At 41.6% G+C, this 12,854-nt stretch overlaps 1 protein-coding gene across 2 annotated transcripts in view; it reads left to right on the plus strand.

The window, feature by feature from the left end:
• Positions 1–12,854, plus strand: part of EFHC2 (EF-hand domain containing 2) — an 88,892-nt gene that overhangs the window by 17,342 nt on the left and 58,696 nt on the right. Inside the window, exons 3-4 of one of the 2 annotated variants that reach the window (XM_053313000.1) lie at positions 4,130–4,280; positions 8,993–9,216. The exons of the other annotated variant lie outside the window; for it this stretch is intronic. Coding sequence (XP_053168975.1) covers positions 4,130–4,280; positions 8,993–9,216 — 375 coding nt within the window. The remainder of the gene's footprint in view (positions 1–4,129; positions 4,281–8,992; positions 9,217–12,854) is intronic. 2 annotated transcript variants of the gene reach the window in all.

Genomic DNA, 12,854 nt, shown 5'->3' on the forward strand with positions numbered 1-12,854 from the left:
GGTGAATGCACCTCAGCCTCCAGAAAAACGCAATGCACCATGTGAGAATTTCACCACAGCTGGACGCTCTAGCTGCCCAGCTCTGTGTCAGTTTGGGCGGTAGGAGCCTGAGCAGACACATGACTGAGGACTGGGTGGAAGGGTGTGCTCACACCCATCTACCTCAGTAATAGCCCAGGGAAAACCCTCAGGGTACCCAGCGGGGCAGTGTTGGGATTGAGCATGATCCCAACACTCCACATGAGCAGCCCTACCTGGGTAGGGCTGTTCAAGTCCTGGTAGGCTGCTCATGTGAACAGCCTCACTATCTCTCAATCTTGTTGGTAAGATTGGAATAATAAAACAGGTCTGCCTAGGAGCATAGTTAAAATTGAACAAGGGGGGACAAGTGTCCCTGGGCTCCTGAGGGAGAGGGGACCTGCCAGCTGAGCAACTGCTTGCTCCTCATTCTCCCCCTTCCACCACTCCAAAGGAGAAGGCAGGGAGGTGGTGGGTCATGGGCCCATCTTCACTTTTTGTTCTGGGCCCACTCAAACTTTGCTATATCCCTGGGTCTACCATACCATATTTTTGTGATAATGTACATGGAGTCCTTTGAACACTTAGGAAAAAATGCTACTTTAATATTATTATTCCCATGGAACATCTTTTACAAGCAAAATTAGCCCTTTTTACTTGTTCTGACTTTTGGTTGCTGAGGCTAAGATGAAGCCTGTATTAGATTTTGTTTTCTGTCTTTTCCCATATTGATTTCCTTTTTTCCTTGTTGATCTCTTTCCTTTTGTGGTGTCTTTAGTGATTGATCACTCCCATTCTCCTTTCCTCACTTATGCTGTGGGTTTTTTTTAGTTTCTAAAGCCTTTGGGCAGAACTCTTGTCCCTGCTGCCCCCTCTAATAGTAAAGCAGTTTGCTGAGCTGTAGGTGCTATCCCAATAAATAAACAATAATAAAGTATTATGAGGAAAGGGTGCACATTTTATTGTTAATAACTAATAGAGAAGTGTTGTCATTCACTTCAAATCCTAGAGAGAGAATGGATCATTATTTTCAGTAAATAAAATAAAATTAAATTTAAAAAGTATTTATTTGAGTAAATAAAATAAAATGAAAATCACTGGTGGGTGAGTAAGTAGTATACTTTGGAATAAGGGGCGGGGGTGGTGGTTAGGTAACAGGAAGGTGTTCATGCAGGCAAATAAAAATAAACCAACCCTGGACAAACCCTTAAAAATGGTTTTAGAAAGTTTTTGATTTTTAAAAAATTGTAGCACATGGCAGTTAAACGTGCTTGCGTCTTATGTCTTTTGAGCAAGCAGAATAGTTCTTCCTTGGAAGAAATGTAAGGCAGATTGAACATAATCCAGTATTTAACAACTGTAGCAGAATGAGATACTGTAATCCTCCTTGATACTCCATTTTAAAAACATATGCACATTTTCAACATGTTTTGGAAGCTCTGATAATTTTGGTCATTAAACTTTGTAAAGATAAGGTTATTTGAATGGCTTGAATAGTGTGCATTATATTTTTATTTTTAAAGATTGGAATATTATATACATCTTTGAATAACTAAATTTTTTATTGTGTTTAATCTGTTTATAGCCACCTCTGAGGAAGAGCTATCCTTTATGCTAGTGCTAGCATGTCTCAATTGCAAGCATGTCTTATCAGAGTATTTTAAAATAAGTTTAAAATGCTAGTACCTTGGGGTTTGCCCGTTTTCCTTCATTTTCAAGGAGGCCACCTTAATTTCTGTTTCTGGTCTGCACTGCCATTAAAACTGCAAACTTGATAAAAGACAAACACAGGATTGCTTGTTTTTATGGCCACAAAATAGCACTTGTATACTGGCAACTGAAAAGTATAGCTGCCTCTTTGACGTCCTTCAATACAAGGTGCTTTCCCTATTACATGCTAAACAGGGGTAGAATGCTTCGACTTGACAGGATCGTATTGAAAATGATCCCCAGAATCTCAAACAGGAAAATGCAGCTATTTTTCTGCAACGGACTTGTAACGTTGTAGTGCTAAAATCAAAGATAAAATCCGAAATAAGGCATCAGAAATGTGAACAGCAGTGTCACAACACCGGAAGTACGGAAGAACATTTAGGAGATCTGTAGTGACACTGTGGTAGGGGTTAATCTGGAAAGCACCCAGATGGGGCGTAAACAGCATTCTTCTCTGTCATGACTCTTTGAAACGTTATATAATCCATTGTACACCTGAACATTAATGTGTTTTTGAATGATCTTCAGAAATGTTTATTTGTTTACTGTGGAGGAACTAGGCCTAGACCTCTTGCTTTTTGTGAATAAGCCCTTGTATTGTAAAATAGTTGTATTAAAGCACTGATATTTCCAAAATTCTTCTTTCTGTAAATAGGATTGTATGTAAAAATTCCTTACAGGTCTCTGTGTTAGAAAATCTGGCAGGGTCAACAGTTCATGGCTTCTGCTGAAGTAAGATTCAGTTAAAGAAGATGCAATGTACAAAGATAGTTTTGGAGGGAAATTGAGGTTTAAATCCTATTTGTTGCATTTTGTAAAATGGAGGGAACTTAAGTTATGCTGATTGGGTTGTTTAAAAAATGGTTGAGAACAATTTGTGTGTATATAGGAGGCTGCTTTAGGAGACAGAGTTCCTTTTGGAGATCAGAGTGTGCAAGTTAGACTCTGGAGAAAGTCAGCAGGAGAAGAAGGAGAGTGCATTGCAGAATCAGAGAGGAGTTCAGCTTACAGACAAAGCTGAAGACCATTGTTCCCTCTAAGGCGTGTACATGTGCATGCGCTCACAATTTTTTGATGCCTACTAAGTTAATTTTAGATCCTGCTCAGGTTGAATCAGGAAGGCCCCACTCTGAGTGCATGTGTGCACACACTGCCTTGATACTGCCGCCCAGAACAAAACTCTTTCTGCACACAGATGAAAAAAATTGGAGAGAACACTGCTGAAGACTTGAAGAAAGACAGTCTGAGAGAGACTGCAGTCTGCAGACCTGAAGAATTGTTGGCTCAAAGCTGTGGCAGTAGATAGTGCTGTTAAATCATGGGCAGAGTGGTGTAATTTCTGCAGAGCTGAAATTAATAAGAACCGTAAAAGGAGAGGAACTGAGGCTCAATTAAGGAAAAGCCAGAATTACTAAAGGTGATCATCAAGGACTCTAAGTTAGGGCTCAGTGGATGTGTTTTTGAGCACATGTTGTTTGTTCCTTATGCTCTTTTGGTTAATGATTTTTTTGGTAGTAAACTTGTTAAGCAACTGTTGGTTTAATAGTGAACCATTTGCAACATAAAAATTATTTCTTTACCTCTAAAGAAAAATGGTAGCTTCTGTTTCTCCACCCCATGCCTATAGGCCTTACCACTCTGTTTTTGCAACAGACGTTTGAAAGGCTGTTGTAGATTCATCCCAGAACACAAACGTCTGTTTGGTGGCAGTGGTTAAACTGGTGATTGTCAGGGAGATCCATGCCCCATGTTAGTAGCGGTGCAGATCTTCCACAGTTACTAACTTGATAATTAGGCTGTTCAACTGAGCTGCCAAGCCTAGGCCTGGGCTTGGCTGCACATGAGAACCTGTGGTGGATTTAGCTATGGCGCTAAATCCATGCTGAAGCCCAGCTCAGAGCAGTCATCTGCGGGAAGGTAGGTTGAACCCTGCCTCCCCACCCGACCGCACACACATGCAGCTGTGTGAATAGCCCCATTATTTTACAGCATTTCTATGTAACCCATCTATACTTTTTTCTGTCTTTGTTGCATGTACAGTATGTGTTAAACTGAATGGATATAAAAATGTCATTTTATGCCTTTTAGAGCATTTTCACAAATGATGTTTTCATGCTGTTTATGCCAGGTATGGGTGTTATTAATGAGAGTATCTGGAAAATAAGTCAGGTGTGTATTCTAGCCAATGTAGGTTTTGCAGTTGGATTAGACTGCAGACCTGTCTAAGCAAAAAACCAATCTAAACCTCATACATTAAAATATAACTCAAAGAGGTAATGTTCCATGTTGAAATACAAGCCTGCACACCTATAGTTTGCTGTATACCAATGCGGCTTTATTTCATCCTTTGTTTATAACATGCTGATGTTGATTTTATTGATGTATGCTTTTTGTATAGGTATTGTCTTTTGATGCTTATTTTGATGAAGAAGTTCCTGACAAAAATCAAGAGCTGTATCGAATAAGACATTGTAAAATATATTTCTACCTAGAAGATGACACTATTCAAGTGGTTGAACCCCAGGTGAAAAATAGTGGAATTCCTCAAGGTATTTTTATTTACTAATGTTTGTCTCCTTAGGAAGGGTTTTTAATAAGAACTGTAATCTTTGCCTACCTAAAAGGTTACAGTTTGTTCTTTACATAGTATAATCATTAGTTATATGCAAGAACCACTTAAATACTAGGTTCAACTATATCAAAATACAATTTGTTCTGATTGAGGCCAACTGTGAATCAGTAACTAGTTAAATACTTCTTGAACTAATTTGAATAGAATCACATAGGATTTCTGAAACTTGACTTCATTCTCTTTCTTTGGAATCTCATCCTATATGAACTGAGGTTTTTGAGTGAAACTTGGCACAATGTGATAAGAAATATTCATTTTTAGCGTATTTCCCCATTGATTTCTTACAGTAGGTGGTGCCCGCTCTAGGTGAAAGGCATGCCAACCTGAAACTTCTCTTTTCTGCTATTATAGGAAATATTCTTGAGTCCAGACATAAAACCTATAAATGTTATATACCTATAAATGTTAGAGGAAAACCAGCTCCCTCTAACATTTTCAAGTTCAGATAGCAAAATCTGTAAGTGGGGAAAAAGTGTATTATACTGATTGGGAATAAACTTCAGATTGAACTAAAAGCTTTAGATATTAGACAGCCAGATAAAGATGTATGATGATGGACTGAAGGTCAGAATAATAAACTTGAAATATATGTGAAAATCCCTATTATCTTTACAAAGTGGTAATAATAATAAGAAACCTTTCCCATTTGGGATATACTAGATAGGAAGATTCTTACATATATGGTGTACTTTCCAGAACCTTTGGATGGATAGGGCAGGATAGAAATAAAATAAAATAAATAGAACAATCCTCTGTTAATTGATCCCAGGTGAACTGATGTTCTCTGACCATCCCTTGTGGTTAACTTTTGTTTCCAGTGTAGTCCAGATCTCACAGTCCAGAGCACAGTTAAAAAGGGGCTGGCCAGCTTCCCCAAGGTCAGCCAGATGAACAGGGGAGAGACGCTGCCTGTTGGCGGGCTTTCCCAAGGCCAGCTGGATGCAACAGAAAGTGCAGTCAGGCACACAAGGCCACAGTCATGTCCTCCAGCTTCAGTGAATCATTGACTGTCTTAAGGCATCTGATGTTCTTGAATACTTTAGAAAATTGGCACTGTATATACTCATGGTCAGGTTATCTGAGTTGGAAGGGGATAATAGGGCATATAAGCTATTACGTGAACTGGAAAAATGTGCTCAGAGTGATTTTTTCCTATTATGTTGCATTCCTTTTTTCAGTAGATTTAGGTAGCCAGTGGTCTCGCTGACCATGGGGTTTTTCACACAGAGCTTTTAGCTCACATCACCTCCAGAATGGACAGTGTATATTCACATATTGTTCAGATTAACTCCGAAGTCTCTACAAGCTATTGGGGAGCATTTCAAACACATTGTGCATTAGGGTGTTGCCTGATTTATATCCAGGGTAAAAAATTCCACTTTTTGTGTTGTTTTGTGGGGGCAGCTTTCAGTTTATTTTAAAATAATGACTGCATGTGTTTTTATTGTAAAATACCATTTTTTGACTTTGTTGCAACATTACAGAGAAACAATATATGCTGTACACACTGAAGAGCATGCTCCTATCTACTTTGCAATGAGTGGAGTACACATATATCTGTGAGTACTAGTGTTGATAGGCAAAGCTAGGATGGGAGCAGATAATGTTTTATCCCATACACAGAATACCTATTGAGATATGGCTGATTATTGCCCAGTACCTTATAGTAAGCTAAATGGGCATGGGGTGGGGTGGGATGTATCTGATATGCTACAAATGGGCCAAATCCCTGGGCTGTTTTTATCTATATACAACTTCTGAAAAAACATTTTTTAAACATGTTATACACATTTTCCAACATCTAGTCTGCACTGTATGCCTAATTCTTCCAGTGATTATTTTAGTACATTTCTGTATCCTCCCTCAGTTTTAGACTCTTGGCCTCAGATTAGGCAAAAAGTGTGGAAGTCTTTTTTGGTAAAAAAAAAATTTGGAGGTTTATACAAAATAGTTTATAAATATTTTAGTTTTAGATCGCCATGTTAGTCTACTGTAGTATGTAGACTGTCAAGATGTTTTAATGATATATTTTAGCATGTGCTTTTGTGGGCGACAGCCCACTTCATCAGATGTAAAGCAGAAACTGGATTGCTTACAAGCTTTGTAAAATTCTTAAAAGGACAGTAATAATATTAAGTGGAATCTATAATGTGAAAAGAAACTGTAATCTCTATCTTGATAAATAGTGTCAGGTGGTGTGTGTGTGTGTGTGTGTGTGTGTGTGTGTGTGTGTGTAAATGAACTCCTGCTCAGCTATTTCCCATTCCATGCATCCACCAGGGTTGATCTTTTTAAGAGCAGTTACTCTCAGGTCTGTGATGGTGTGTCCATATAGAATAATATGATCACTGACTGATTTCTTCGTGTTATTGCTTCTGATATCAGATTTGTGACAATTTAGGATAGCCCTGTTTGTCCTATATAAACAGCTGAGAGGATTTGGTGCATGATACGCAGCATACCACATTGTTGGATGTGCACATATAGATGTATTTTGTAAATAGTGCCATTGGGGCCACAAAGTGAATTAGTTTTTTTCATTTTTTGACAAGTTCTAGTAAGAAATAATCTGCCTACTTTCCTTTCACTATCACTACAACTGGACTACATTTGGTTCAAATCTTAGTCCATGAGTTAGATCTCTTGTGCCTCAAATGTTCATGCATCCACCATCTTGGATCGGGGTGGGTGACATAATTACAAACTGCACCACTGAGGTGTCCCTTTGTATCACTCACTACATCTGTACCCAATTTGGTTCAAATCGGTTAGACAGCCCTCAAGTTAGTGTCGTAAATTTGTTGGCTCGGCTAACCCAACAGGATTTACAACCCCTTCAGCTCTACTTCTGTGAGTTAAACAGAAGGTCTGGAAATAAGAGTAGCAGCGAAGCTGCACGAATGAAAGCGAAAAGGACTCCTAAAGAAAAATAGTAGTAACAAAATAAAGTCCCTTGAACTAAACTAGGTACCCCCTCTACGATAACTGAGTAATAACGGGGGGGGGGGGGAGGGACAGAGCAAGGAATGAACAGAACAAGGACAGGCTGGAACATGAAAGGTTGAAGAATTCTAAGTATGAACACGGTCTGCAGTAAGCGAAAGTTGCTAACAGCAATCTGTGCCAATAACAGTCTGCTTAATATAGGGCTCAAGATAACCGGCAGCCAATCAGGTTTTCCTGACTCAGCACTTCTATTTCCTCTCCTGTGATATCTTGCACCTGCATGTCTCCCACTGAGTCTTTCTCTTGAGACACCTTCTTAACACAGGTGAAATTCCAGCTTCTTCCTGATCAGCCTCTTGAGCCCTCGTGTCTGCCAGCTGCCCAGACTCCTCTGTATTCTGCCATACCAGCCCAGCTCCAGAGTCTGTTCTCCCAGCCAAATCCTACTGCTGTGCTTCTGAGCCTGCACTCCCAACTGAGTCCTCCAGCTCCTTCTCTGACTCTTTTGACTCAGAGGTCTGAGCCATGACAGTTAGTGCACTTGTGCCTCAAATGTTCACATGTCTTCCATCTTGGATCAGGGTGGATGATGTCATCACAAACTACCACATTGGGGCACCCTAATGTGTCCCTACAGCTGTAGCAAATTTGGTTCAAATCAGTTAGGTGGTTCACAGGTTAGCCCACTTGCGCCTCAAATGTTTATGCACCCGCCATCTTGGATTGGGGTAGATGACATCATCACAAACTGTGCCATTGAGGTGTCCCTGTGTGTCACTCACTACAAAGGTATCTCATTTGGTTCAAATCGGTTAGACAATTCACAAGTTAGACCTCTTATGCCTCAAATGTTCACACATCCGCCATCTTGGATTGGGGTAGATTACATCATCACAAACTATGCCATTGGAGCATCCCTATGTGTCCCTACAGCTGTAGCAAATTTGGTTCAAATCGGTTAGGTGGTTTACAAGTTAGCCCACTTGTGCCTCAAACTTTTAGTGTCTGCCATCTTGAATTGGTGTAGATGATATCATCACAAACTACACCATTGAGGTGTCCCTATGTGTCCCTACAACTGTATCCGATTTGGTTCATATTGGGCCAGGTGTTGAGAGGTTGATGGGACACACACATGGACACACAGAATGTCCAGTGATCTCATAAACCTACTGGAAAGTAGGCTAAAAATAGTGGACAAAGAAGTCTGATTTCCAAGAATGGTAATCAAACACTATTCAGTGGATTTCATTCTTAACCCTTAATGTGACTGAAATGGAAAGATGCAGAAACTAGGCCCAGTTTTCTACTTAGAATTAAAGGTAAAGGTAAAGTGTGCCTTCAATTCGATTTCAACTCCTGGCGACCACAGAGCCCTGTGATTTTCTTTGGTAGGAGGGGTTTACTATTGCCTCCTCCTGCGCAGTATGAGATGATGCCTTTCAGTATCTTCCTATATCCCTGTTGCCCGATATAGTACCAGAGGGGATTTGAACCGGCAACCTTCTTCTTGTTTTACTTGTTTTTATTGTTGATTATGTATTTTTAAATTGATATTTGATGTTAATTGTTGTTTTGAAATTGGTCTGTTGTATTCTTTTGTTAGTCATCTCAGAAGCCTCAGCTGAAAGATGACCTAGAAATTTGCTAAATAGAATATTAACTGCATTTCCCCCAACATAGGAACTATTCTTCGACGTCATCGGGTACCACTTCCGCCTCCTAATGAAGATCAGTTCTATACTGTAGATTATTTTAACCTCGACACAGATGTTATCTTTTATGGTCGAAGATATAAGATTATAGATTGCGATCAATTCACCAAACATTTTTTGAGAAAGATGGGAGTCCGAATAAATCCTTCAGCAAATCGTCCGGATGATCCTTATACCAAAGAGCGTCAAAAGGTTAGAGGTATCAATGCTGGTTGATGAAATTATTGGTTGCAGTGCTGAATGTATCAGAATTTTTATAGAAATAGGTTGCAATGCCTATTTTGTTAGTGATGGAATGTGAACTCTCAGGGAAGGGTGGGAGAGGGAGACATATTGGGAAAGCCAGGTGGATGGTTAGAGCAGTGGTTGTGGAAAGGGAGAAAAGCAGTATGTGAGATTATTTTTGAGTAAGCCTGCCCATGAGTGTAGCATTCTTTTCTTCCCCTTCCCAATCTTCTATTAGGGATATGCACAAACCTAGTAAGTAATAATTTATTACAGTCAATTACCAGTCAACATACACACCGAAATATAAATCAGCATAAAACAAAACAAAATCAAAACAGTAAAACTTGATAAAACCACATCAGGTTATGCAAAAATCTCAGTTACAACTAAGTTGTTTCCATCTCAGTTTACAGGCTGCTGCACAGAATCTTGTTGTCCCTGCTGTGACAACTGCATGTTCATCCACCAAAAGATAGGAGATGTAAGATAGGACATGGATAGGAGATGTAAGATAGAACAAGATCTCCTGTATTGGACTCCACTATTGCTGCAAGGTCTATGGAAGAGGTGTCCAGTGATCCCTCTTGCAATATTAGATTGGATCAGTTTCAATCTGTGACTCCCGACAAGCTGCTGGGGTGGTGCGGCCTACCATCTGTTCTCTGGATCTTTGCCCACCTTGGCTGCTCCTATTTAGCAGGGAGATTTTTGGAGGTGGCCTAGTCAATATAAATGCATCACTGAGTGAGGGTAGGGTGCCTCTTTGTCTGAAGGAGGCAATGGTTAGTCCACTCTTTAAGAAGCCTTTCCTGGACCCCTTAGCGATGGATAGTTACAGGCCAGTCTCCAATCTCCCTTGGTTGGGCAAGGTGATTGAGAGGGTGGTGGCCAACCAGCTCCAGGCAGTCTTGGAGGAAACTGATTATCTAGACCCATTTCAAACTGGCTTTAGAGTTGGCTATGGGTTTGAGACAGCCTTGGTCGGCCTGGTGGATGACCTTTACTGGCGAACTGACAGAGGGAGTGTGACTCTGCTGGTTCTTTTGGATCTCTCGGCGGCATTCGATATCATCGACCATGGTATCCTTCTGGATTTCTTAGGGGAGTTGGGGATAGGGGCCACTGCTTTGCAATGGTTCTGCTCCTATCTCTCGGGTAGATTCCTGATGGTGGAGCTTGGTGACGGTTTCTCCTCAAAAAGGGAGCGGTTATATGGAGTTCCTCAGGGCTCCATTTTGTCACCAATGCTTTTCAATATCTACATGCAACTGTTGGGTGAGGTCATCAGGAGATGCTGATGACACCCAAATCTACTTCTCCTTTTCATCTTCAGGAAATGGCACTCATTCTCTAAATGCCTGTTTACAGGCAGTATGTCAGTAATCTGGCCACCCGGTAGGGAAGTCTAGGATGATAGTTCACAAAAGACCAAACTGGGTTGCAGAAGCGAAACACGGCTCGGAAATATTTCTCTTTCTCTGGCTCAGGCTGAAAGCTGTCGACACTTGGGATGACATACATTGCCTTCCAGTGGCTAACTGCAAGCTGTAGATGTGCTTTATAGTCCAAGCTGATAACTCTCAGCTGGCAGGGATTCATGGCTTATCAGCCCTTTGCAAGAGGTGCTTACTTCTCCTGATTGATTCCAGCTGTGCCTGCCATCTTGTGACCCGTCTCTGCTATGGAGTCAGTGGGGGTTGCCCACATAGCTCATCCTCCTGTTCATCAGTCCCAGTCTCTGCTGCCTCAGACTGCTGTGCCTGCTCTGAGACATCAACCGGACCTGCCTTGGCCGTCTCTTGGGAACCGACAGCTGGACTATGCCCCTCAGGCACCCCTGCATCAGCTGAAGGGCTATCAGCATCCCCTTCCTCCTCGCTATCTGAGAGCGAGGGCATGACACAGTAATGGGCTGGATGAGGGATAACAAATTGAAGTTGAATCCAAGCAAGATGGAGGTGCTCTTTGTGGGGGCTCAGAATCTGAGGGGTGAGTTAGATCTCCCTGTCCTGGATGGGGTTACACTCCCCCAGAAGGAGCAGGTGCACAGCTTGGGAGTACTGCCGGACCCAGGCCTCACCCTGGCAGGTGTAGGACATAGCCAGGAGTGCTTTCTGTCAGCTTCGGCTGATTTGACAGCTGCACCCATTCCTTGAAGAGGATGACCTCAAAACAGTGGTGCATCAGTTGGTAACCTCCCGGCTTGACTATTGCAATGCATTCTACCTGGGGCTGCCTTTGTATGTAGTTCGGAAACTTTAGTTAGTTCAAAATGCGGCAGCCAGATTGGTCTCTGGGGCAACCCGGAGAGACCATATTATGCCTGTCTTGAAACAGTTACATTGGCTGCCAATATGTTTCTGGGCAAAATACAAAGTGCTGGGCAAAATACAAAGTGCCTTTAAAGCCCTGAACGGCTTTGGTCTGAGTTATCTTAGAGAGCTCCTTCTTCTGCATGATCCCCACCCCACGTTAAGGTCATCTGAGGAGGTCTGTCTCCAGTTACCACCAGTTCATCTGGTGGCTACTCAGAAGCTGGCCTTCTCTGTAGCTGCTCCTGGGTTGTGGAATGCACTCCCGGCAGAAATCAGTAATTTGAGTTCATTACTGTTTTACAGAAGTTTGGCCTGGCCTTCCAGGGTTTTTAAACTACTTTAAATTGTTTTAAATTGTTTTAAATGGTTGCCTTGGTTTTCCAGGGTTTTTAGCTGTTTGGATTTTTAAATTGGTTTCATTCTGTTTTTATTGTTTTGATTTGAATTGTTAACTGGTTTTAATTGTTTTTATCCTCTTGTAAACCGCCCTGAGCCATTTTGGAAGGGCGGTATATAAATTGAATGAATGAATGAATGGATGAATAAATAAATAAATAAATAAATGCAATACTCTTCTGATTGACCAGGCTTATTTGTTTTAAAATGGTTCGATCCAGATAGTACGAATGCCCCTATAATAGACACAGTGTAAAAGAACATGTAAGACAGATTCAGTATCACCCGAACCACATGGACATAACTGGTTCCTTAGCAATATCCCCTTAAATCTGCCATCCAAAATGGCAGAATATGCACAAACCTGTTCGGAAGCCCTTTTACGATTCGAACGACCTGCAGTTCATCTGGTTTGAAAGCGGGGGGATACCTTTAAGGGTGTTTGTGGGGGGTGTTCTTACCCCTCCCGCCGCATTATCCCCACCAGCTCTGCACTGTAAAAGGGTCCAGTGGTGAAACAGAGTATGTCCCTGCCGCCCCGTTCCCTCATCAGTCCAGAAGTGATAGGAAGTACCTTGTGTGCATCTGCATGACCCTTTTACAGTGCAGCACTGGCAGGGGAAATGCGGCGGGAGGGGTAAGAGCACCCTCTCCTGCCCTTTAGGGTATCCCCCCGCCTTCGAACCAGCCCCTGCTGGTTCCGTGCACAACCCTATCCTCTATTATCTGTCAGGCAGAAAGCAACTCCCTCACACTACTTCAGAATTACCTCACACTTTTCTCAGTTGACAGTGTCCTGCTGCCCATCCGCCATTGTCAGACACACCCAAACATGCATACAACACAAATGCAGAAACACACACAAATACAAACATAACACACAAACACAGC

The sequence above is a fragment of the Hemicordylus capensis genome, chromosome 3, assembly GCF_027244095.1.
Source record: "Hemicordylus capensis ecotype Gifberg chromosome 3, rHemCap1.1.pri, whole genome shotgun sequence".
Classification (NCBI taxonomy): domain Eukaryota; kingdom Metazoa; phylum Chordata; class Lepidosauria; order Squamata; family Cordylidae; genus Hemicordylus; species Hemicordylus capensis.